The sequence below is a fragment of the Strigops habroptila genome, chromosome Z (assembly GCF_004027225.2).
Source record: "Strigops habroptila isolate Jane chromosome Z, bStrHab1.2.pri, whole genome shotgun sequence".
Lineage (NCBI taxonomy): Eukaryota > Metazoa > Chordata > Aves > Psittaciformes > Psittacidae > Strigops > Strigops habroptila.
Window position 1 is genome coordinate 15,431,271 of NC_044302.2, and position 27,536 is coordinate 15,458,806.

Below are 27,536 nucleotides of genomic sequence, written 5' to 3' on the forward strand. Positions count from 1 at the left end.
AAAAAAAAAAAAATCCCCCAAAACACCCCACAGAAAATCTTTAAAATCTGGTCAATTTGATAACTTGGACAGACCCTTTGTAGAACACAAAATGTTGTATGCCTTTTGATTAGAAATAATACCTGTGTCAGGATGATCTCAAGATGTAGTTTTATGTAGTTCTAAGCTGCTTGGGATGTTTGCCTCTATTCCCATAAACTATTTATTATTGCTAAGTCTTATTTATGTTGATATGTAGCTAACAAAATGCAAAGTCAGGCAACAGTGATTTTTACCCACCTGCCCTTTCTCCACTTAAAAAAAAAAAACCAACAAGCCAATCCTTTTTTTACAAGATAGTAACCTGGGGGAGCCCCCTCCTTGCAATATTGACAAACAGCTTCTGGTTATGAGTCATTAAAAAGAGGAAAGGCATTTCAAAACTGTGAGGCTGATCTTTCACTTGCCTTATGAATTTTAATCTATTTTTGGCCTAAGTTGAGTTTTTCTCTGCAGTCAAGTGCTAAAAGCTTTGTTTAAAACTCAATTTTGTGATTTAGCCTCCACTAAAAATGTCATTAATATTCTGATAAAGCACCAGCCTTGTGAGCCAGTGGGCTAAATCATTCTTATAACTTCCTTCCTGTCTTAATGGAAAAGTCAGCAAACTTTTAAGCACTTTCTTTGGGTCTATGACTTACATTTTTACACATATTTCTCTATAATGAAATATTAATTTTAGATTTCAGGCACACTAAATGAAGGAATATATGGCTAGGATTATACGCTATGCTTTTGGAATATGCCACAGGGTTTGGTATTAATGCAGTTACCTTGGCTTTGTACTTTACTATAGCTTGTTGGTGCAAGAGACTAATTTCTGAACAAGAACTAGAGGTACAGCCTTCTCAAAGTACGAGTGCTGACACAAATATCTAGTTTTATTGAGGAGCGTCCTGGCTTTTCTTGTGTTTCGCTTCTGCCAGAAGGAGAATACACTTTCTCTTATTTGGGATTTCTTGATGGATTTACCATGCAGTCTGAGTTTCTTGATGCCTATATCACTGAATTGTCCCTATTTCTTAGGCTGACCTCCTCCCGATCCATTCTGTCATAAACCAACGGCAAAATGAGAGCCGCTCAAGTGCTTGGAGGAAGAGCAGTTGCCAGGCCAAGTCCTGCTCCCTGTCTGTCAGTAGGAGACAGACAGGGATAAAGACCTCTGCTCCGGTCTTTATCAGCTTTGGGAAGGTTACACAGGGCTGTTATCAGTGTTACTGGGGAATGGGTAGCTCTCCACTCCAGTGCTGCAACTGGCCTTCACAGTATGAACTGCAGGAAGAACCATTAGAATTACACACATATGTAGCAGTACTTAATTCAGCATTTTTTCTCACACAACTTTTATGTATTGTTTTTTGTTTAAATGCTAGGTTTCTAAACACATTCTTGTGCTAGCTCCTAGGTTTCATCTCAGCCAACAGAGGAAACTTTAGGGGAAATGTTGTCATGAATATAGTTTTCTGTGAATCCTGATATCTGTTTATTGTGGGTGGCTTGAATCCTTCCTTTATGTTCACGGTATTATTTCCAGCCCTGATGCTGATAAAGCAGGCAACTAGTATTTATACTACATGTAAAATATCTCTTGTACTTGAGATGCTTGATTTGCAGCTTTGATTTTACTTTATCTTACTTCTTTTGTTGTGTCATCCTGTCTAACAATGCAGGGTTTCATAAATCAGTGTTTTGAGTGAAGAGTTCAGTGAAAGTTAGTTTCTATTTTCATTGTCCCTAGCTATTATCTAAATATAAAAACTTTTTCTGAACACTTTCTTGATTTCTGCTTTATATCTGCCTCCAACAGTGCACAAGTTGTTTCCCAATGGGACACTTTTTTCTTTTACCCCACTGATTTGTTTGGAACATCGTTTGAACTGTTGACACCTTTCTTTTTGGCACCTTTCTTTCAAATCTGCTGTGTTCCCTCCCCCCTGACCCCTTTTTTTAAAGTCCATCTAAAACTGCGATTTTGTGTGAACAACAGTCTTTTTCTACGGTTGTCGCTGAACATATTCAAGCATTTCTGCCTTTTTGTAAAGACTGTGGAACAATTAAAATGTTTTGAAACCCAAGTTTTGACTGTTGCCTTGTGTTTAATTTCTGCTTGTTTTCTCGTCTGATTTTTGTGCTTGTATATGTTTATGTGTATACGTAACAAAGAGATGGTGATGAAATTGTTGCTGTAGTCCAAGTTATACGTGTCTGAATGCATATATGATCAAACAGTAACTGCTTACAGTCATTTTAAGGAGTTGATTAGAATTTTTGAACAGAAGTACATACCAGACATTTTCACTTAGATTTTGTACTTTTCCTTCCTCATTTCTGACTTCTTGTAGTGTCTGTATGCCTAGGCTTAATACAGTGATAAAGTACTAAAAGTCTGGATGTAAACCAGTGTTTCATGATTTAAATACACGTTGCAACATTTTTATGTCTGTGTGTAATACGTAGAGTAGCTAAAAATGTAGATGTGCCTGTTCTATGCATGGCTCAGGTCACTGAAGGGTTGCATATGGTTTATGTTTTTCCTTACCCTGAAACATTTGGCTGTTAGCTCCTGGATGAACTGGGCTGGCTCAGTGACAGATATGAATACAGGATTTATCATATTGTGCATGATGTTGTATTTCAGTGATTTCTGCCTCATTTGTTACACTTTTGCCTTTGAGACATTTTCTTTTTCAAGCCTCATGGTATTTCATAGTGAAAGTTTGTGAAGGTCAGCTAAATGACTTAATTTAAAACCAACAGGTTTTAAATTAAGGTCTAAGGTCTAAGGGAAGTGTTAGTGTAAAAGTGGTTGTTGGATTTGTAAATATTTGGAGTGTGTCACTTCAGAAACACTCTACACACATGTAAATGTTTGTGGCTTTTTCTTATGGGAACTTGTATGTCTTTCTAGAGTGGCAATCAAATGCAAAAATACTTGGTAGTGAGATTTGCTTAGGGAAGGTGCGTAAGATGTATAAAATATGTATTATGGTCCCAAAATGATTGATATTTTTTCAGCTTGTGTGCTAAACTCCCTTCTGACTAAAAGCTAAAGTTTTTCATCTAAGGCTTTTGGTTCTTTTTATCTTGAAACTCCCTTCATTAATCCTCATCCGTTTCCTGCACTTGAATACAGATGCATTTGGTATACACCTTGCCATGCAACAATTCCAAGTTGGAAGTAAAGAGCACTTTTGTTTTTTTATTTCCCTCATGAAATTACTGGGGTTTTTAAGGCAGCAAACTTGAGTGTGATTTAGTGGTGGAGGCATAAACCTGGAGGTAAAATAGTGTTCACAGGGTGATTCTAGCAAGTCAGACTTTTTTTCTGGCTTTTTCTTTCTGGAAAAAAAAGTAAGAGTACATGAGGTTTTATTTACTCATCTTGGAGGCCCCCAGACAAAAGTGGAAGCGTTCTGGACATTAACAGTAATTTGGCTGCTGGAAGTTGCCCAAAGTACTGGCAGTGTGTTCTTGCTCTTACTGAAAAATAAAGTAGCAGTTCTCTTTTTCTCTTAATAAGCGTAAGTCGGCTTGGATCCTGCTCAGCAGCCGGTTGTGAAAGTCATCACTTCTAATAGCACAGTGCCCCAGGGACCGCTGTAGGGCATTGACTGTCTCAATACTGACTCACAGCCTAAATTGTTGACACTGCTCCTCTAGAAAAATGATGCAATTATGACTCTCCTCCCTAGTCTGGGAAAGCATCTTGGATCTCCTCATTCACAGCTCCAGCTTTCAGAGCCAGTCTAACTGGGTGAGTCTTCCCTGCTTGTGTGTGTTTATTGGTCCCTGTTCTTCAAATTCTTGAATGTTTCCTCGAGTTGTGGACTGGGCATAACTAAACTGTTAATGACTTTATTAGGTGTTAAAATAGAGTATTACAGACTATCCTACCAATTTGTTTAGCAAAGACATTAAGAGGTCTCTTTTCCCCCAGAGAAGTTGATCTTTTCTGTTGCGGGTGCTTGCCTAACATCTCTCCAGGCTGCCCCTTGCCTTGGGGAATATGTGGGAGCACAATTCCTTTGATGCTGCAGCAGTCTTTTCAGGTTAAGGAGCACCCTCCTGCTGTCATCTCCTTGTCCTGCCTTTGTTTTGCAGCCCACCGCTCTCAGCTGTGCTGGCCATGCTGCCTGCAAAGCTGCGCTGCACACAATCACTGACCCTTGTCTGCCTTGTAGGCAAAAAGGAACAAAAACTAGGAGACACAAATGGTTATATTTGAGTTGATCTGAGTGCATGTGGGCCTAGGAAGAGTGACATCCATTTAACAAAAGAATGGTGTGGTGTGGTGATGAGATAGGAGCGAGTGGTGGGGAGGAAGAGGAGGAGAAATTGTTGAGCAAATATTACTTGTGATACCCCTGTTGCAGAGCCATAGGCAAGACCTTTGGGCTTAGTTGTTTAAAATGAGCAACAAAAGTTTCCTCTCTATATTTCTATTCATTAAGCTGATTTAAACCATGTGTAAGGAGGGTGCTCATTTATGAATATTTGCTGCAGTAGATATTTGTATTTTAATACATCCCTGGTAGTGATACCTCTCACTTCACACATAAGCCCTTCTGCCATTACATTTGGGTTTGTTAGCTTGAGCAGTGAGTTGTACTTTAGAAATAGGAAGTGATGGTAATAATGCTTGTGCCAGCTTGCACTGTATGTAAAAAAAGCAGTGTTCATGTTACCACTGTGTGAAAGGAATGAAAGGAACTTCATGATTTCATCCACTGCTCTGCATTACCATTGCTCAGAGATACTGATTTCATTTGCTACTGAAAAAACTGGTGTTAAATGAAACATTCCCCCTGCTTCTGTAACTGAATTTACAGCACTGATTTGCTGTGTTGGTTTTGTAACTGTCGTGTCTGTCAGTGGGAGCAGCAGAATGTCAGTTCTTCAATCCTGAACATCATGCATTCTTATTGAATTATATATTTATTTTAAACATAATAATATTACACAATAACTTAATTATTATTTTGTGTGATATTTAAAGCCCAGCATTAAGCTTCCTGCCACAGCTGAGCAGACATTCTTCTTGAGGGTTTATATCTGGAAGTATGAGATGGAAGTCCAACAAAAGATTCAAGTGCTAATGAAGGTGTTTACTATAATGCACTGTTATATTCCAAATTTATTTGTGTCTTATAAGCTTTGGGACTACTGTTTTCCTAAAATGTCTTGTGAGTATTCATTTGTTTTGCTGGCACCTTTTGTGGGTGGACAATGGTATTAGGTCAGCTCCTTTGGGAGAGAAGAAAGAGATACCACACACTCAGACCAGGCCAGCCAGCAGGATATCTGCAGGAGAGCCAAAAGCTCTAAAATGGAGTTTGAGTTCTTTGCTTTACCCACAGTGGTCATCTTTCTCATACAGAGGCTAAGGGCTTCAGAAGGTTTTGAGAATTTGTATGTGCACAGAACAGAAAGCCAGGATTACAGGCGAGAAAAATACCTCTGGAATTTATTATGCTTTAACCACAGGATGTGGTTTATGAAATAACGTTCTTGGGTTTCTGGCGTTATTTGGATCTCAGGCCTGCTCTTAAACTGTGCTGAACAAGTCAGTGAAAGTTAGAAGTAATCGGAATTTTGAAAAGCGGGGAAGTGTCTGTGACGCTAATTAAATGGGTAATTCATGCTTCTGCAGGAGCTCCCTGATGTACCGGGAAAGATTTGGCCAGTGGACTATCAAGCTTGGGTTCTCGTCCCAGACCTGGTCCTGGGGTGCTTCATAGCATGGGATTTGGTTGAGCACTTTCCCTGCGTGTAACTGCTTGCTTTTTCTTGGTGTTTCTATGTAGAATGTGAAGTCTTTGAATCATGGGTTATCTTTTAGGAAGCTACCAGCAGGTCATATCTTAGGGATATGGTTTAAGTCCATTATTAGTTTGTGTTTTGTTAGGGTGTAGTGTTCATGAAAACTTATTTACTCCCTCAAGATCAAAAGATAAACTTAGGTACTTATTGGATAGTTCAGTTACATTTTCGTTAAAGGATATTGCTTATTCTCAGTTTTGAATGGTTACTTACCACGTTGTAATTTCTGAATTTCCAGCACTTTTAATTTTGTATCTCATTGTGCCATTTGACCTGCTTGTAGGTGAATAGTTGAAGTCCACGTTGCGTTATTAGTTTGGCACATTTTCTCTCTCCTTTGGTTGATCCTGTAGGGTTCCGACTCTCTAGTGCTTTTCACTCAGGCTAGGTTTGGTGCCAATCCCTGTCACTATCAACCCTGTCAAGGTACGTGTGTAAACTAGGCGGCAGTATGAATGTGCTGAAAGGGAGTGCTTTGAACAGAGCCACGCTGAGTTTTGCCAAATGGCTTCCACTGAAGCTGGAGAGCTGCAGCTGCAAGAGCAACCACATATTCTTCGAAAAGGCCTTGTAGTAATGACATTTCTGTTGTTGCATTTATTTTAAAAGGTTGCAGTTTTATGTGTGAAATAGTTTAAATATGAACTACAGTTTCCAAAGTTCTTAACTAACTTCTTGTACCAGGTAGAAAAGCCCTACTTACTGAAACTGAAAACCTCTCCAGCAGTGCTACATAAGCTTTAGACCTGTCAGAGCAAGAAAGATTGTGCCAGAAACCATTTTAGCAGTACTTTCAAGATTGGCTCTGCCTCTGTGTGTTTTTACTTCAAACTTCCCACATTCAGGAAGTAATTCCTGCATTCACGAAATATTATTCCCAGGAGACCAGAAATCAGTCTTTGTGTACAAATGTAGTTTTCTAGGTATATCCAGAGAAGCATCTTATTTCATGTAAGTTTATAAGATAGTGGTGGCCATGTTCAAATGCAACAAGAGGTAAAATGAAGAAGGCAACTGAAAGCTGTTCCGTGAGTTGCAACATGTATAGTCAGCATGCTCCTTCATGTTGTAGTTTAGGAATTTCAAAATCTCTTTTATGGGAGAAATCAATAGACTGTCAACTTTTGCGGTTTTCAATGTAATTTTGAAAGTGGCATAGGAGGGGAAGTAGTGCCAGTTTATCTGATAGTGTTTGCTTTGTTCTGACTTTCTTTTTTGTTCCTGAGCATTTATAGCATTTCCACAATAAATTGTCTTGGATGCCTCTCAATAAAGTAAACTTTAAGATAAGCATCAGTTCAATTTGTATTTCCTTATACTATCGTTTAGGGTAAGATGGAAGTGATCTTTAAAAGATCTGTGTCAGCCAGGCAGTAAAGTAGGAAGAAGTATCTTAGTATTTGCAAGAGTATTAGTTTGATTCATAAATGATTGTTTATTTTTAAAAAAATAATATGAATTATACTTTAAACACTTCTGAAAAATATTGAGAGTTCTTCAAATATGGACCATATGTAGCTGAGGGGGAAATAACTCCAGCAGCATTATAAAACGGTGTCTGAAGGATCTCCCTGTTAAGATATAGGTGAAGTACAGCATGGTATTTTAATAATACAATCACATTTTGTTTTAAAATACTTTTGTTCAGTTAAAATTATCGTAATGAAATGAGTTTTTTACAGATCCAAAAAATACTTCTAAACCTGTAGTGGGTACGCATTATGCTACTGTATTTTGCTCTAAAAGGCATAAATGAATGTCAGTATTTCAGTTCAGAATATTTATTAAAGAAGTTCTTAAAAAATAATACAAGAGATTTTGTGTGAAACATTTCACTTCTCAGTGTAAATGTGGTAAATTTGAACTAAAATAAGGTATTTGTATAATTGTGGTTGTTCAGGATGAGCATTCATATGAGGGCTTCAGCAGTGTTGGCATTGCTGTTGTGCCTAGTAGCAGGGTAAACTCTTGAGACTCATGGTAACTTTGTACTTGTAAGTTAATAAATAAACTAAGTAGATAACTGAAACCTTGATGCACTGCAGTGTTTCTTGACAGAGGTTTGTGGAAGCGTTCACTAAAGCAGTCAGAAATTCTGAGTGAGGACAGTGGGAACACTTTTGAAATTAGTAGTCAAAGCTGTTATTATTAGTAATTTATACTTATGCTTAAAAAATGAAGCTACTGGTCAGAATACAAGGTACATCTCGCAACTGGATCAAAAGAAGAAAGAGAAGGGGGCTGCTGTATTGAAACAGGGAGTCAAACAAACCCGATGTTTTGTTAACTTTTGTGTCATTTCCAGAACCACAGTGAAATCTAGATTTACACAGTTTATTAAGTATTCTGGTGAACGATCAGTGAACAGATGTCTTGAATAAAACCAGGAAGAATCAAACAATTTTGCAAGTCTTTGCTCTAAACAAGTGTTACATTTGGTGAAGTGTATAAATCTGGGATTTCATAATACTAAAGTAATCCATCCTTCTATTCTGGGGTTTGTTATGTGAAATTTGTTGTTTCTTGAAGCTACCGAGGCCTCATGAAAATTAATTAAGAACTATTATCATGTGTGTTGTCCGCTACTGTGTGCTCTAATACTCCAAACCTAAAAAAGGAAAAATCTTGAAAATAGTCCTACAGAGGTGTTCTAAGCAGCAAAATGAAGACTTTATTTATTTATTTATTTATTTTTAAATACTGTAGGGTTTTTTTCACCTTTGACTAGTTCTAACCTGATAAAGTTTAGATACTTTTTAAAAAAACATTATAAACAGGTGCAGCATTGATCCACCAGCTCAATACTACACAAATAACAATTTGGTAGGTGTGAAAAGCAGCTGCTGTTAGAGCAGCAAGGTGTAGTGCTCATAATGTAACTGGTTAAATGTTCTTCAGTCAAAATGAAAACGACCTGCAAGCTGTTGCTAGGGAAATAGGTGCCTGTGGTTAGTGTTGAATGTGGAGGTGTTTGTCTGTCTTGCAGATCAAAAAATGGATCAAAGTACTTAGTCTGCGTATCGCTTCCGGAAGCTTTGCTGCTTATCAGCAGATGGTGCCCCTTGAGGAGCTTCAGTTACAAATATGCGGAGAAGCTTCTTCTGTTTTTTCTTTTCCCTCCCCCCCATCCTTACATTTTGATGTAGTCTTTCTCTCACTTGTTCTCTTTGCTTATGTCTGTGTGTGATAGGAAGCACACTGTCCTCAGGACCTGAGTCAGAGAACACTGCTTGGGGAGCAGCAGCTTGATCCCTCTGCAACAGGGTGATTCTTGCGCACAACTGTGTATCAGTGGGTCTGGTGAAAGTTCTGGTTTTAGACAAATCTTTGAAAAAAGTGGGGAAACGTTGTGGATCTGGCATAGTCGTTCAATTAGTTCTCTAAAAGTTAACTTGGTACATTGCAAGTTACACTTGTTACACTTAAGTGCCTTCATAAACATTGACAACAACAATTCTAGGTCCTTTAGCTCCTCTTCTGAAAAACTCTGAAGAATGTTGGTTCAGGCATGACTTTTAAAATCTGTCATAGGATATTATTTTAAAAGGCATTATGAAATTCCTGGAGACCTTAACTATTTGGGCAACCTGCCTATTTTCCCAACTGAATACCAATAAACTGCTGCCCAGCATTGCTCTACACACAGCACTGGTCCATTTCAAAGGAAAATGAGACCTCTCTCTGCTGATTACCAGGGACTCATCCTTAATACTGAATCCATAATAAGGTGAAAGTAAAGCAGCAGCTTATTTGGGCGTTTCAGGTTGAATATGTAACAGAGGTTAAATGAACTCTTCTTTTTATCTGCTTTTACACACACACAGAGCAGATTTGTATCTGCCTTTTCAGATGAATTCTGCAAGATGTCTTTTATTTTCCCCTGTGATCTATCTCCAAGGCTACCAGAAGACTTTGTTAGGTTCTTGACCTTTTTGCTAAGAATCAGCTCCAGTTTCCTCCTAACTTTTATAAATACTGATGCCTGTTTGGCTTGGCTAGGTGGAGCTAAATCCTGACCAAAAGGTAGTAGGACTTGGTCATAACTGTCCCAGGGCTTAGGTATGAACTGAACATTTAATCCATTGCGGCAGGATAGAGGAACCTATTTTGAGTGGTGATTAAAGCAGTCTGTATGTCCGAGCAAAAATTCATCTGAAAATAATTATAGGTTTATTTGAGCTTTTTTATAATAAAATACTTTGCATCCACTCTGATTTTATGCCCCATTATTTGGCAGTTTCACTTGCCTTTCGGTTTCCAGAGCAGGTCTCTAGTGACAGAGCTTTGGGGTGAACAACAAAGTAGATGTTGATATGTTCCCTTTCCAGCACAGCTATTTAACTTGTATCAGGTTTCCCACCGACATCGTAGTTCTGGTTTCCTGCTCTGGGCCTCTTCTCCTTTGGGTGGTTGTTTCAACACTGCATATAACTATTTACTTCCCTGCTTGGTTCCTGTCCCTGGTGAGTGTGTACTCGACTCCAGCAATGAATAGTGAACAACCATGCCTCCTGCTGGTGCCTTGTACTTCGAGGTATTGAACTTCCCTGGCATCTTGTCACATCTAAACAGTTGTTCCTGTACTGCATGTGAAGACAATAAAGTAGGAAGAGAGGAAGACAAAGCCAAGAGCTGTTACTTATGACACAGATTTCTCTATGGGAGAGTTGGTGTGCTGAGTTCAAGGATGATAACCCAACTATGGCTTCTGATCATCTGCGTCAATTCTTGATATCCTAGGAATGTGCCTTTCTGCCTTCCTCGTGCTCCAAAACAAGCAAACCTAGCGGTCAGAATCTTTTCATTTCCACACTAGCAGTAGAAAAGTCAAGAGCTGCAAGGTGCAGGGAGGGAATGTTTTATTGTTTTGTTTTGTTTTTTTAGTTGCTTTTCCTGCCATATTGTCGTATTTGCTATGATCTAGAATACCAAACAATATTTTATGCTGTTTTGAATTCTCTGTACAATGTTTTATAAAAATTTTACTTCTTGGGGTATTTTTTTCTTTTTCTTTTCTTTTTTTTTTTTTTTTTTTGTTTTTGTTTTATTTTATATTTATTACTGATTTATTTTATTGCTGATATTGCTGATGTGTAATAAAACTCACGGAAAAATCTTCGGGCTTTCATTATCAAGAAAGCTGTAAAAGTTAGTAATACATTCTTATCCTTAGCTGTCACACAGCCTTGGTTGAAAAGCATTGGGATCAGTTAGCATAAACATGATATCTCTCATCAGTCTTCAGCCCTCTGCTCAGACATTTCCATCTATCATTAAATATTTCTGTCAAGTTACATTAATGCTGCGGCTTGCCACAGTATAGTTAAGTATTTTTTCTTCTACTGATTGTCTGGTTAAAACGTTCATAGTGTGTGGAGGTGGAGATTGAGTAGTTTCTAACTCCTAAGAGGGGACGATAGAGAAGCATTGTTAATGTGGTCCTTGAAGTAAAGATTCCCTGTGTTGTTGGAGTTTGGTGTATGTGATATGTCAAAAGATTAGTAGCAAAGATCATACCTGAGTGGACTGCACTTGCTCAACTGCAGGAATTTCAAAATGATGGAACAGACCATAGTGGATTGGAGAAATATGACTTTTGCCAATGAACCCTGTGGCCTGTAATGGTAAGCAAACAACAAGCAAGTCGTCTCAGTGAGATTAAGGACCATAAACCCCCAGAGTAATGTGCTGTGTACAGCTCAGCATTACAGTACAAGGAAAACATGCATTCTCAATGGCTGCACGCAGCCCTGGAGTTTGGCTAGTACTGGTCAGTCATAACCCTCATTAGGAGAGTGGCTTTATACTTTGCTATTTTGGAAAGTTCTTCTGTGGACTTCATGTTGCTCTGAGGCAGTAAGTCCATAGCTTTTTAGAAAAGTGGTTTTTGCCATATCCTGAAGTTTTGCCATGGCTATTTTATTATTTCAGGATTTTGGTGTTAACTAATTCTGTTTTAACACTAGTTAAATGGACTCAGTATCAGCAAATCGAAAGGATAAAGCTATTTAAGAATAATTAATTTAATTTAAAAGTGTCTGTTTCATTTTTGGCTGTTGTCAGGTGAGATACCCAGATTTTCCTTGGCAACTCAGTGCTTTACATGGTGCAAATTTCCAGTATCCAGGTGGAGTTGGGAACACGAGGGCTGGCTGGCAAGCAAAGCTCTCAAAATGGTAAGGTGAAAGGTAGGACAAAATGAGGAGAATGAAAGTGATTGGATGTGTGTTCAGACATTCCATTCTCTTAGTAGACCATCAAAACTTAGCATGGAGAAAAAAAATCCCATGAAGCATGTTGGTTGTCTGTGGAAACCTGTCACTGCTTCTACGTGGCTTGGCTCTTTCCATGGTCAAAGAGCTTACCCAGGCACTCATGAATGCTTGGATCGTGTGGCATGTTGCCTGCATCAGTGAAAAATATGTAGATGACTCCTCACAATTTTGAAGTGTGTGTTGCTGTCAAGTAGCACTGAAAATACAAGATTCTAGAGGTTTGCATCCCATTACTGTTGCTTTATTTCAGAATGCGTTTGCAAAGGACTTTTCCTAAACCCTAAATGCTACATTTTGGAAAACTTCTTAAAAAGAATTGTGTTTTGGCTGCTGTTGTAGGGCATGACTGCAGAAACAACTCTTCTTTTAGAAGTCTAAGTATGTCTGCTTGGCGGTGTTTTGAATACTTAACCTCCAAGGGAGGGAACTTCCTTATTACAAGTGTTAGTTTTCATTTTAGTTTTTTTGGCTGTGAAGTACGGATGTGGTGGTGTAACAAATGTTGCTTGGTTGACATGTGAAGAAGTTTGGGGAACATTAAAGTTCCCCTGTAATAAATAGTATCTAGAAATAAGGTTTTGAAAACATCTACTTGATAGGACTTACTCTTGAAGTACTAGTCGTTAAGTAAAGGGTGGATTGGATTTAATCTGTCTCCTTCCCTTCCCCCTAGTTTCATAGATAGTATGAAGGCTTTGCTTTCCTAAAGAGCATTTTATACCTTAACAAAAATATTTGTACTGTAATATCATCCTGCAGTACATTGCTCCAGGTACTGATGCACAGCTGTGTTCTTTCCATTGTTCACCTCTTGGCCTTGGGCTGAAGTTTATTTCCAAAGCGAGGTTGCCAGTGCGTCTGCTTCAGGAGGAATACTAATCTGAAGGATGATAGAGATGAGACTGTTGAGTAAGCAAATTAAGATAGAAACAACCATTTTGACCTTCGGCAACAGACACAAGTGATATTGTTCTTACATTATGGTTTACAGTTGCTATTTGGTCATGATGTTTGACAAAATCACTTAAAGTACTTCTGTACTAGAACTCTGTACTGATAACAGAGTACAGCAAGAATACAGTGCTGATTTGTGCTTCAAGCAGCCTTAAAGTTCTGTTACCTACTATTCAGTGACACATTTTCAGTGCACGTGTCCCTGTTTATGCAAAAGAATTAGAGACTTGGGAGACAAAAATAGCCAAAGAAATGAAGTTGTTGATGTCAGCACAGTAGTTGTATTTCAGCTGCCTTTATGTATTTCTACTCACTTCAGCATTGTGGAAGTGATGTAGATAGGAGAGAGGTTTTTATCTTTGAGCCTCCTCTGTTTTATTGCTTTTAGTTGGACTGAACCTAAATAGCAAGTGTTTTCTTAACTTGCCCAGGTCAGGTTTTATCTTCTTCCCGCCCATAGCGTGGCCCTTATCCCTTGCCATGATTACACCTGTTCTGTGCAAATACACTATTTACCCTAGAGGTGGGAAAGATGCATTTCTGTGTTGAGCTGTAACACTTCCCCTAAATGACTGAGACAGGGAAAAAATATGAGTAATGTGTGGTGCCCCTTACACTCCTATTCACAGTGTGTGTGTGGTTGAATGTTTTTTAACTTTTGAAAGTCTGTTGGCATATCTAACCATAGTTAGAAAAGTCATGTTACATCCTCGTGCTCTGGCTCCATCACATCATCAGCCTGGGCTTCTTAATTGTTTTAGTGAGCAAAAAAGCTGAGGTGTATTCAGAATATTGCTATATAAATGAGAGATTTTTTCTAGCTGTAATTAATTAATTATATATTGATCTTAGGAAGTTTGTCTGCTTGAGCACTTTTGTTTGCCATATGCTTATAATTCTGTATCCTAAATGATAATGTCAGAAAAAACCTCTTGACAGTTTAAACATACTTTTATTGAAGTGTTTTGTTTTTTTTCTTATCACTAATTTCAATATAGTCTCAGTATTATGTAGTGTAATACACTTTTTTCCTTAAAAAAAGATCTTCTGAAAATATCAGGGATTTTAGTTTCTGTAAAAATCAGAGGTATTCTAGTAGAAATTGAGGCTTTTACACACACACACACTCCATCAGTATTCCTCTATCAGCTGAAAACTGTATTTTTCCTCATAGTGTTCAATTAAATATTCTCTATTTCAGTGTCACTTTGTTTTTATATTTTAATTTTAAATAGGTCACTGAAAACTTAAAGTGTAAGTGAATATTGACTTTTGTAGTACCAAGTTCAGTTTTAAACCCGTTAAAGTCAGAAAATCTATCTGTGAGAGGTGACAGGGAGTCTGGGAATCATGAAATAATCACACACCTTGGACTTTGAAAGATGCAAAGCACAGCTCAGTTCCTTTCTGGTGTGATGTATCTTTTTACACCCTGCAGTTCGCTGCTTATGAAAACCAGTATTATAAAAAGGCTACTTTCCCTCCCCTCCCTCCCCTGCTGAGCCAGACTCAGCAGTTAATTATAAGGCCTAATAGATTTGTTGGTTGAACCATCATGTGTTTGCACAATAAACTACCTTAGAACAGTAGTAAACCCTCCCATATAATTGAGTTGCACCGATCTGGTTATATGGATTCTTTCTTTTTCACTAAATTAGTTTGTGAGCTAGACTTAAATTACAAATCTTCAGTGTCCTGAGCCATCTTCTGTCATCATTTCTCTCTCCTGCCTGGATCGATAGAGATTTCTTTCTGTGACTGTAATCTCTCCTCAAAGCACATTCCGTAATAATCGCGGTATTTAAAAATGAGCAACAAACCCCCCCAGCTCTAGAAGTTAAATTCTTGCTATTCTTAGGCTGTGCACCTGTGAGACATGATGACTCAATTTAACAGCTCACTGCTACCCTTGCTTTCCTACTTGTGGTTTTCCTTTCCTTCCCATACACTGGGCCAGCTCCAGAGTTCATCAGTACCTCTGCTAGCTGTTGCACTTCACCATCCTGACAGAGAAGTGACCTGCCAAAAATGGTTGTATTCGTGGTTGTATTTGGTGAACAGGCTCTGAAGAGAGCCTGGACAGTGCAGGAGCTGGGTGCCTGGGCAGGCAGGCCCTGCAGCTGCACAGGATGGGTGGTCCCAGTGGCTGAGACCTCCTCCTTTGGGTGCTCTGAGCTGGCTTTGGGCTCGGGTCTGTTTGTGCAACCACAGCCTCTGGTATTTTACATCTTCCGTTTCTACTGGTGATCAAAAAGCTGTTTTCAAATAACAAACTTGTGTAATCTGAGATAAGAAGAACAGGTTATTCCTATTTTAAAGGTTATTATAGAAGAAATGTCATGAGAAGAAGCAATCTACTGAAATAAGATGGTGAATAAAGTTCCATCTCAATGCTTGCTTTGCAGTGCGTTCAGCACTTATTGTTGTGGCTCTCAGTGTTCAAGGGCACAGCCTAAGTAAAGTAGGGTCATATTTTACTGTGATCTTTCTGACATGTGGTGGGATATCTTATGCCTCCTGATTTTTATTTTTTTTTTAATTTTTTCCCAAATGACAGGCCACCTTTTTTTATTGATTTGGCTTTTTTATGTTAATACAGTTTTGAGTCATGATGTGCTGAAGTGGGTGTGCTCACTTTTTGTGAGAAAATAGTCTGTAAATATAAGTAAGGTTTTTCTGTATTGCAGAAGGAGCCCTTCAGAAATTAAACGTAATTAAGGTGAAATTTCACAGGAAAACCTTCACAATATACATATATATAAACATTTTACCTTTATAAAGAAACTTACCTGCACAAGTAATATTTACCACTGCTAGCAGATAGATCATTAAAAACCTATCTGTTCTCCATCTAATATTTTTGTACGAGTAGAAAAAGCTGAGGTGACTGCAGGCTAGCATTTAAAAGCAAAATCTAAAAGGAAGAAGTGTTGTCTTTAACATGAATGGTATTTCCTGTGGTGTATGTTTGGATTGCTAATGTTCATTTCCTAGACTGAATTAGTTGTGGAGTCCACTAGACTGGAGATTATTTTTGCCTGAGATTCATAATTCATCTACTGATCTCCTTCAATTATTCTACTGGATGTTTATAGATTCTTGATTCTCTTTTAATATCTGCAAATGGGTAATTACCGTCAGCAATCATTCTTGTCATGGAAATCGCTAAAGTAATTTCAGAAACACTGTTGTCATTTGCGTGAAACAGAAGATGTAATGGAAATCAAAACTGTACCGTCTGTCTCTGGTGGTGTAGTAGTTAAAGATGGAAAAACTGGTTCTGCTTGCTTTTGTGCAGCAGTTACTGAAAGGAATAAGGCAATATATATCACTTGGCTCTTGCTGTTAGGGTTTGTTTTAATATTTCATGGGTGAGACTGCTTTTAGTAAACACCTTTAGGGGGTAAGAATTGAGTCCTTGGCAAATGAAGAGCCAAGTGAAAAAAGTACTTCTTCAAATTGTCCAGGCGGATGTGGATGTGTTTGTGAACGCATCAGTAATTTTGAAATGAAGAACTGACCCGCAACATACTTGGATCCTATTTGGAAAGGCATTAACTTGGTCAGTAGCTGCTGTGAATGACTCTCCCAAGAGAATGGGGAAAGAACATGACCACTGGCCATCTGTGCATCCTGTTGTGTGAGTGAGAAAGGGGGCAGAAGGATGCAGGTTTACCAGATCCACTTCCCAGCCAGCAATGGAGCTAGTACCTGAAAACTGTTCACGCTCTGCAAATACAGAGATGAGCAGGGCCATCCCAAGAACTGTGTTGTTGCTATCAGTCTGATTTTTATATTGGGTAACACATCATTCTTCCTGTTGTTCTACCTTGCATGGCTGGAGGGAGCATGCTTTTTGTGCCACAGTTGGAGACAAGTCACTCTGATGAGTGGCTTTCTGCGCTCTTGATGCCTTCAGTGTTCTGTTTTCTCCCTCCACCGTCTGCCCTCGCAGTGCTCCTTGTGGACAGTTGGGAGGAAGGCGCTGAAGTTGCATCAACACCCTTGGACTGATGTGTGACCTGCAGTGATTTGAAAATGGAAAAAGAAAGAAAAAAAGGGCCTAGTGCAGTGACCCTGAAACAAATGCACCCGCATGTTATGAGGGCAAACTGACGAGCCTCTGCTACTTATTTGGGCTATAGATGGGATGGATGTGTGTAGCAAAGCAGCTTCTGCCTTTGGCTCCAAGCAGGCGGTGGGGACAAGGGAGCTTCTGGAGGCAAGGCAGCTGTTTATACAGCAGGAAAGGTCGCTGGAACTGAAAAATAGCTGCTAGATAGTGATCACTAACTAGTGCTGGTCAAAAGAGCTGGGGCCTTAGAGGAAAGACCCTTTAGTTATTACCAGGATAAAGACCCAAGCCAAACTTTAAATCTCAATATATTTTGAGAGGCATCTTGAGAAGGCTGGAGCTTCATGGCATTTGCCTGTTTCAGAGAAATAAAACCTTAGCAGCCAAAACTTCAAGGGGCTTATGAAATGCAAGAATTTGATGTGATTCTATTTCAAGTTGATAGAAAAATCAACTTGAATTTTCCTGGCTGTGTAGTGCTGCTGTGCAGGCAGGGCTGAACGAATCACTGGAAAGCAAAAATCATCTTCATTTCGCAAACTTTTATATTATTTTACAGATGGTCACCTCACCAGAGGATGAAATTTGAGTGGCTAACAAATTTATTTGTGTGACAGTTGGCTATTAGAATGGAAAATACATTGTTGGTGTACCTTTGAAAGTAGTAATAGCCAATTTAGAAAATAAGATGGGAGGAAGAATGCTCTGTTTAGTAACTAGCCATATTATGAAAATGCATTATGAAAATACATGATGAAAATGTGCCTGCAGTGCAGATGTGTGGGAGGAGGCTGTTACCTAGAGGTACACTATGCATTGTTTATGACAAGACTGGAGACAGGAAATGAGGGAAGTCCTTGCTGCTTTGAAGGCTCAGGGAATTACCCCATCAGCTGATTTGCCTCGTCTGCCCTGAACTTTCTGCTTTGCCTCATAAAAGGTTGGTCTGTATGATACATGCTCCCAGATTAGTTTTCCCTGTGAAGAGACTTGGTTCTTTTCTAGCTATTTACCTTGAGCAAACTGCCAAAGAAAGAGGCTTCTCTGATTTTTGTAACATGACTGGTAGTGTAGCTCATGATACCATGTTTCAGTTAGCTTTCTGTAAAACACTTGGTCTCTGTAGGCTCTGTAGCATGGTTGTGTCTATTCTGCAATGGTTTAGTCGAGGCCAGTTCCTAAGAAAACATTGCGTATAGACACAAAGCACTTCGAACAGTTTTAACTAGCCCAGGAGAACAAAAGAGCTTCAGTCCAAGCCTAGTAGCCTAATGAAATGTTTGCTTTTGTATGTTTTGTAAAGCCCTATGGTTTTTCAGTAGGAGACCAGAGAGTTTAGGGATGCTTGAAAATTCCTGTCTATGGGGAGGAGAGTACAGAGCAGTCAGAAATACCCAGATTTGTGTAAGATTGTTGTCTTTTTTGCTTGCAGATGAAAAGTAGCTGTGCATGTGCGCTAGGTCTTGCCCAGTATGTACCTAGTTAAGATTCTTTTGCAAATCTGAGCACAGCGTTGTTCCCAGTGGCTTGAAACAGAGTAGATTTGGAAGGCTGTAGTGGTTCTGACTGATGTTCTGTAAGGAATCCTATTGTACAGTTTTTTTATGCCTATCACATGCAAATTTCTTTATGTGACCAAATGTTTTTCATGGTAATTGGCACGCAGATGGCTGTGGAGCTCACCCAGATCTGACTAAATGATATTTGCTTGTTTGGTAGACATTCCTGTAGGTTCTTAGTGCAGTTTCCAACCCCTGTTGTTGGGGTTGTCTCTTATATATATCGATCTGGTTGACAAATTGTTCCTTCTCCTCTCTAATTCTTCAGAACACAATGAAGGCTTCTAAAGAAGTGCGTTTTTTCTTGATAAACTGATGATCAGAGCTCCATGGTTTTATGGCAGCAGCCTAGATCCAGTCCCCATTTGGCTTGGTGTGTTGCCAGTGATGCTTCTGGGGGTGCTGCTTGGTTTTTGTGGCCTGTTGCTGTTTCAGGGTTACTCCTCTCTTATGGTGTGAGAACAGCAGATCTCCAAGAAACAATGACCAAAAAAATAAGAGCAAAAATGATGCTGTGGTGCACAGGGCTTATGTGAGCCTTAAATACTTGAACAGGAGTGCATTAGATTGATGATTTTAGTAGGGTGCGATGCCGTCCGTGAGACAGAAGCTTTTTTTTTCTCTCTCAAGGCTGTCTTCTACATTTTCTGAAGGTTGCTGGAAAAATTATCAGAGAAGAAGGGGGAAGGGCACAGAAAGTGGTGACTTTCAGTCTACTCTGTGGAAGTTTCTTAAACAAAAGATTGTCTTGTGTGTTAATCCAAAGAGGTAATGCCAGTAGTGTTAAAAAAAAAAAAAAAAAAAAAAAATTAACAACAAGCTGATAAGTGTTTGTAGTGGTTTTGGAGCCAAAATATAATTCCTATGCTAATATACGTGTGTTTGTTTCTGGTTTTGATTGTAAGGTGATGATTGAGAGATCATTATGTTTGCACATGGAAAAATGTATTTGTTTAGCTAATGCATAATTGCACAATTCTCAACTAGCCAATTTTGTGTGTTGCAAGTAATTTGCAATCTAAATAAATATTTAACTTGTACTGAAGGAGCACAAGTTGCTCTGGTACTTCTAAAGGGGTGTGGTAGCAGCCGTGGGACAGGGGATGCAAATTGAAACTAGTTCAGAGTTGAATTATTCATCTCAAATTAGCATTTATGCAGTGTATTATAGATTCTTGTTAAACTAATACAGTACTGTTTGGAGGTTTCTTTACGTAACAGAGTTTTGAGAAGCAAATCTATGACATTCATAATTACTTGTATATCTACAAAGATCAGTAGAGGAATAAACAAATCTCTTTTGCATTAAAATGGATTAAACCATTGAAGAGACATGTCTCTTCAACTTGGTATCCTGTAACACTCTTAAGTAATATTGAGAGAGAGTTCCAAGCTAACATCTTTTTCGTCTTTTGAACATTAGATAAGTGAATCACAGCCACACAATATAGTTCTGTAGAATACAAATTGTCGCTGGTATTGTTTTCTCATTGACATAGAAGCATAAATTACAGAAAGAGAGCTGTGAAGTTATTTTTCTTGGATTTCAATATTAAGTAGCCCAAGACAGGATTGCTTGTCTCTCATAATTGTGAATGTATTACTACTTAGCAATGAAGTTATTTGTAGAAAATGGATTTGGTCCTGCTAACTGAAAAAATAATGCTGCCTCTCATAATACCCATTATGATAAAAATTACCCTCAAAATCATATTTCTGCAAGTTCTAAGTATATTAAAGAACCTTTTTTCATTGTTTTTATTCTGAAAACACGCTTTTTAGAGGGAACCAGGGCAGCAAACGTATCATCTCTTCTGTATATAGTAGATCACATCAAGCAGAGTGCATTCCTGCACTCCTGCCCTGATGGTAAAGGAGTTCTTCAGGCTGTTCAGTGAGTTGTTGGCCTCTCCAGTGCGCCACAGTCATACCCTTCCCACTGTCTATAGTGTGTTGTCTTTGTTCCTGAAAGATGAATTCCAACTAAAATATTTGCCCCTGATAGTCTCCTCTTTAGAAAAATCTGGCCTATACTCAAGTAATTCTGCAGACACCTGTATGACTTGGAAAATGCATTAGGGCATGATCTGAATGTTTCCATTTGTTCTTGGCATCTCCCTCACTTTACATGTCAGTCATTTCCAGGATGCACTTGCACACCTTTGCAAGAGCATTACTATGCACAGCAGATGTATGAGTACCAGAAGAATTCTTTTTTTCAGGTGAGAAATGGGAGGCCTTTTATTATGAAAAAAAGCTCAGTAATAACCAGTACAGGTGAGACATTAGGTGTACCATTAACAATACACAGGAAAGGTGTTTTGAAAGATGTCTTTTATTTCAGTTTTTAATACTTACATGAGGTTATTCTGGGTGTTATTGAATAAAAATCATACAGTAATCTTTTCTGGTTTTGTGATTAATCCAAGTTTCAGATAGACTCTTGGCATTTGGTTGTAGTTACACATTTTGCTGCAAAAGTTGTTTTTTGTCCAGTCTCACCATTGACATATGTGGTTTTGCATGCTTGGCCATTAGTAATTGGGTAGTATGCTGGTGTTTGGCTCTATTTACATAGGCTAAATCACTCAGTATGGCTTCTGAAACTTTTTCCTTTATACCACTGCTGGTTGTAGTGTGAATGCAATCTCAACACGTGTGTGTGGTTGAATATTTTGCCTTTTGAGAGTAACTGCCTAGGATCTGGCTTTTCTGTAAGTCTTTTAGTGGGTTCTTTCTCCCCAGAGCAATAACCTTGGGTACCATGGTGATGGCAGTGAAGTGGCAAAAAAGCTGTTGTGCTGCTATCAAGTTTTAATAAGACTTCTTCTGAAATCCTGTTTTTCATGCTTCCCTCCATTCCATCCCCCTGCTTTCTTTTTGTTTTACATCTCTTGGCATTGAGTGAACTGTATTTGTGAATCTATTTGAAAAACATTGGTCATTAGTAATTAACAATACAGTACATTCCTTAATGTTCATTGTTAACAGAACACACCTGTTGCCTTGGAAACACTATTAATTAGAGTTGAATAAAGTATATAGAACTAGATGTTAACTATCTTTCTTGTTTAAAAAAAAGTTTAGTGAATTTTCGTTCGGACAGCTGTATTCTTTTCTCTTTTACTATGCCTTTTAATTAAAGTGTGAAAAGAATAAAAAAACCTGATTTCTTAATTTTTAAGATGTATGTTCTGAAAAAGAATACAATGTATAATGTGATTAAAGCTTTCATATATATATACACACACAGAGACATGCACATTACTTCGGAAGGGTTAATATTCAGTTACACAACATGCTCATGGAAACTCAGTCATTTGCTCAAAAGGCAGCAAAACAGATTTAGTACGGTTTTGGTATGAAAATGTTTCAGCTGTTTAGAGCAGGGTGCAGTTGGCATGCGCAGGGCAGGCGCTGGCGAGCACTGCCTGAGCCCTGCCCCTGCGGCTGCCGGGCACTGTTGCCCACTCACAGGGCTGTTGGGCTTCCACCCTGCCAGCAAGAGACTGGTTGCTCACTGGTTAGAGCGTGCAGATAGGAAGTTTAAGGAATGTGCTTTCCCTTTTTTTGCCTTGGGCAACACTCTATACACATAACTGGAATACATTCAATTAATGATACTGTGTCTCTGCAGAGTTCATCCTGGGAAGTGAGATTCAAGATTATGGAAAGGAGTTAGAGACTTGCAAAATAATAATTAAGAAAAATCACACACCAAAACCTCTTCTTTTCACAAATACAGGTTGATGATGTCTTGCCTGTGGTTGTGGGGAGGCTAACTCTGTTGCTTCTGGTTGCATTGGAAATCTGAAGTTAATGCTCATGAGAAGTAAAACCAGAGAACGTGAGTTACTCAGTGTGCCTGAAGATTGCAGAGGCAGCAGCGAAAAGACAAACCTTCTCTTTGAAGCACTAGCTTCAACTGTGTCTTATTCTATGCACTGAGCACAATAGCAGCTAACCTGGGAGAAAATGCCAGCTAAAGGTAAATACTTCTTCAACGAAACTGATGACTGCAGGATGTCAGACCCACTCTATGAGAAGTACCGCTATACGAGCCAGCAGCATCCACTCCTGCTACTGCTGCTTTTCATTGCAATCATCTTCTGGACTACTCTAATTATAGTCTTTTTTACCACTGAGGTGAGTATACCTTTTTCTCTGTGTTTGATATTTACAAAGATGATGAGAAGTCACTATAACAGCACACAAAACACTTTTAGCTAAATAATTTTTTAAGCTGCCTGGTACAAAGTTGCAGTGTTAAAAGAAATCAAGTAATTATGTATGCAATGCTGTGTATGTTTTTGAAGGGACAGGGAAAAGAGGAGACTGTGTTGATAGGCACATGCAGTTACTATAAGTATTGTTCTTGTCTTCCTATATGTTATGAACAAATCATAATCTATGCTAAGTGGTAGCTAGGATAGTAAATTAGTAATAAAGGGACCAAGGAAGGAACAAGGACAGAAGTTAAAATGTACTTAATTTCTCATATTTTGTTTTTTAGAGTCAGCTAAGAAATGTAAAATAATATAGTGATTCATTGGTTTGAATTCCTGAGGTGATTTCTTTGTTTTTATTTAAGCATTTGTAGATATTAATTCAAACACAACAGGAATCTCCCAGATTCAACGGGTGATCCGTTGAATCAACAGTTAGTTAGTAAAGAACAGGGATCTTGTAGGCATAGGAAAGATGCAGCTTAAAGAATTTGTTGTTGTTTAGTATGAACCTTCTGTAAAGAAATTAAGTATTCAAGCCAGTCTAGTTGACAGCTGTTGAAAAGGGGAGTTTATTTAAAGATAATGTTGTAAAAAGTAATAAAGAAGCTGTTCTAATCCTTCATTGCCTTCTAACACTGCTCTCCAAATACTATGCTTCATGATAAAGTGCCTTTAAGTCTCTCTTTAGCAATGCATCTAATCTTACCAATTGCGCTTATATCCCTTTTAGCTTTTATTATCTTAAAAAAGAAAAGAAGTAGCAATGCTATTTATATGTAAGAAGTCATCTCCTGTAAAATTTAGGGAAAGAGCTGTTAAACAACTTTTTAGTAAACCTTGAACTCCTCAAATGCATTTCTTTGGGTACACCTGCATTGTACATATAGTATAGTTAGACCTTAGCTTAAAAGACAACCCCACTAATTTTGGAAATAATAATGGTGGAACTAGGGTAGACTGGGTATCTATAATAGTATGTATTATATTATCTCTGTATGTGTGAATATGAGGAAGTGTTAATGCTGCCACAGTTAGACTACTTAGGAACTCGGGTTAGCATATTTTAAAGCTATCTAAGCTGTTTCCAGGGCAGTATAGCATAGCATTTTATGTTTGTTTTTTTCCGAAGGGGACATTTAAACCAACTGTAACACTTTGTTTTCCTTTTGCAGGACGCACATTATCATCTTGCCTTCATTATTGCAGTATGTGCTGCTCTTGTCATATTTGCTGTCATGTACTTACTTTTATGTATCGAATCCCTGTTTCGGAGGTGGCTGATGCTATTTGGAGTTATGATTTGGATTTGCTTCTTAATCGTAGGATATGTATCACTTTTTGAAAGAGAAAATGATTACCAGCTGTGGGAACAGGTATGTATATCTTGTTCATTCAGGTACTTGTATGAAACTGGTAGCCAGTATATATGAATGTGTTTTGTGGGCTTTATTTTTTTCTGAAGATTATAATTGCACAATACATTTTTTGTGAGATTCAGATTCATGTTCCTAAATTGGTTTTATTGGTTTATTTTAGTAAATTTTACTTTGTATTCTTTATTATAGTGAAAATACAGTTCAACTGAGAAAATTGGATCACTGCATAAATTCGTGTGGGAATTGCATCTTTAAGTTGTAATTAAATGGTATTTTTATCTAAGTCTTTACTAAATCTTAATTACTATGATTTTGTCTTTGAGAGGATTTTTCATTAATAATACTTGCTTTGTTAACTTACAGGGTCGAAGTGGGGTTCAAGAAATGTATAAAGGAGTCTAGAGCTGGGTGTGCCCTAGGGAGCCTGTTTTCAAATCAGTGGGAGAGGTGAAATGAACAATGAGAATTAATGACACATCCTGGCATAGCTGGGTGTGGCTAAAGTCCATTGCTCAGTATCTCTGATCAGAAGACGGGCGATATCATGATGCCAAAAATACCATAATCTGTAGGAAACTCCTCCTAAGATCGCATAATATAAACAGAAGAGTTTTTAATGAAATAAAAATTACTTTGTATCTTGTTTTACTGACTCTTCCCCTCTTTATTTCAAATAACGAAAGATATGACTTATCAGTGAAACAACCAAAATCTGATTTGTATCATGGCCTAAAGCCAGCACTGTGTATTTACAGTTTCTGTTCAGTATTTTTTAACTTAAGGAAGAACTTATTTCTTTAGGGAAAAAAACAAAATTCAGTGTTCTTAACAAACATGTAAAGAAGCAAGATTTGGTTTTGCTGCTGTCAGTGCTGAAAGCCAGTGCCTTGTGTTGTTGTCATGTGGTAATAATTCATTAATATTGATTTAAAGCCTAAAATATAAGGAGATGCTAGATTAGAAAGTAGAAGTGAGCAGATTCATTTCAGACTTTTATCGTAAGTTATGAATTTATCACTAATTAAAGCTACTATTTAAATACAGGTATGACCTTTGCTTGTCCATGCTTATAAAACTGTTACACAGTGTTCAGAACGTTGTGCGATAGGGCTTGTACATACGGCAGAAAAGGTTGTTTTCAGTCCAGCTAAAATAGTAAAGATCATAGAATGGTTTGGGTTGGAATGAACATGAAAAGATAACTTTTGTTGAATGAAAACTCTTATTTTCTTGTTTGTCTGTTTATTATTGTCCCAATGAAGCTATCAATTCTGGCAAAACTTTTAAATGCAGAGTGGGCCTTGAAACTTCCTTAAAGGAAGCTCATGTCTGGAATAGCACAGGTTGAGTTGCAGTGATGAGATGGAGCTGAGCCAGGAACACTGCAATATTCTCTTGTTGGGGTTCTTACTTTCCACATATATGAGCTAAATACTATAGCAAAGCTTCAAGTATGAATTTAAGTTTTATAGACCTTCCATCTGCTCCCTAGTAGTTTAATGGACCATTGTGCCTTTTGTAAAATCTGCGTAGCTAAACATGCAGTTAGTGGCAATAACAATTACTGTGTCAGCAACAGGAAGTACTGGTTGGATTTATGGTTTTTATGAAATAGGGAGTAAATGTATACATGTGATTGGGTGGTATTACTATTAGAATAATAATTTGGAGAAGGTGAGAAATCTGATTCTATTCAATATTGCTATCCTTGCAACACACTGTTCCTCGTACGGGATGTACAAAGTGCATTTTCAGCTGTAATGGATAAATTAAGGATGGAAGGGCAAGGACAACTGAAAAACTTAAAGGTGATATGTCATGTTAAACTGTCGTATCTATAAATCTATAGCTGCTAATTCCCTCAAAGCTTTTAGGACTGCCACTGTCCTTATGGTTTTAATTGTGCTTTTGGAAATGTCAATATTTAATTGTTCAGCCTGAAAATGGGCAAGAATCCTGCTATTTTCCTCCTTGTTCTGTAGTGATTTTTGGCAGGCACCTCATGTCATGTATGTGTGATTATTTTCCTTTTTTTTCTTTCTTTTATGTCTTTATTTCCAAAGGTGCCATTCTTTCTATTCATAATCTTCACAGTTTATACCATGCTACCCTTTGGGATGCGAGGTGCTGTCGTAATTAGCGTTCTTTCTGCTCTCTCCCATATTATTGTTCTAAGCATTATGGTAAGCATGACTTCTCAGGAAAATAAGGAATCCATTCTATTTCAGGTAAGGAAATACTCCTTGATTAAGTAATTAAAAACCCTAGTCTTATTACCATTTGATATTGGCATAACTATCCTGTTTAGATAAGTTCCAAGCTTTCACAAGGATCTTTCAAATTCATGGATTTGGAGGCTGGGCCCAATGTGGCTTGCAAGCTTTTCATAAAATTGCAATTATTTTAGTCTAGAATGAATTTTGGTTTTCTGACGTAAGTGGAAGAAGCAGAACTATTATTTTAATTTCTTCATTAAGTTACTCAAATATGACAGACACTGTCCCAATCATTCTTCCCAGTCTGTGCTGTTTCAGATGGGTCTATCTAATTTTACCTGGCACTGCCTACCGGGTGGATCAAAAGAACTTTTGCTGCCCTGGGGGGTCAGTAGGACCTGGAAGTGCCGCTGGGTGCTTTTTAATAAGTTTCACCAACACTTATTAATATGGTGTGTTCAAAGGAGCACCTCAGCTCTTTTGATGCAAATGTCAGGCTTCACACAGCACACTGATGCATGAGTGTGTTTGATGCGAGTTTCTCCCTGCATCAAACACTGGTGCCTGCAAATAAATGCTAACTGATATAGCAGAATTTTCTGGTTTTTATACTGCTGTATGTTCGGACAGGAGTGTCTGTGACTGTGCAAGTTAACTGATATCCCCTGGTGCATCTTGGCTAGTTGCAACTCTGTGATTTGGTGTGAGACAGGGTAAATTGAACGTGGTCTGGGGTTGATGATTGTTTTTCAGGGACTAGTATATGTGTTAGTGAAGTACCAATGACTGTTCTGCAGTACGTAAATGTTTTTCTTCTTGTGCAGCTAATTGCCAATGCCATCATCTTCCTTTGTGGTAACTTGATGGGTGCATTTCACAAACGCCAAATGCAGGTTGCTTCATGGGATTTGTATAGATACACCTTAAAATGCATTCAGGTCAGAATGAAATTGAAGATTGAAAAGAGGCAACAAGTGAGTGAACAAATTCATG

General features: G+C 38.2%; 1 protein-coding gene across 2 annotated transcripts in view; it reads left to right on the plus strand.

The window, feature by feature from the left end:
• Positions 1–27,536, plus strand: part of ADCY7 (adenylate cyclase 7) — a 67,849-nt gene that overhangs the window by 10,427 nt on the left and 29,886 nt on the right. The window contains exons 2-5 of one of the 2 annotated variants that reach the window (XM_030471079.1): positions 22,468–22,868; positions 24,124–24,324; positions 26,391–26,555; positions 27,368–27,517. In XM_030471079.1, the coding sequence (XP_030326939.1) occupies positions 22,698–22,868; positions 24,124–24,324; positions 26,391–26,555; positions 27,368–27,517 (687 nt within the window). In that variant the 5' untranslated portion in view covers positions 22,468–22,697. Of the gene's footprint in view, positions 1–22,205; positions 22,869–24,123; positions 24,325–26,390; positions 26,556–27,367; positions 27,518–27,536 lie in introns of those variants that run through there. The other variant, XM_030471080.1, reaches the window with a different exon arrangement.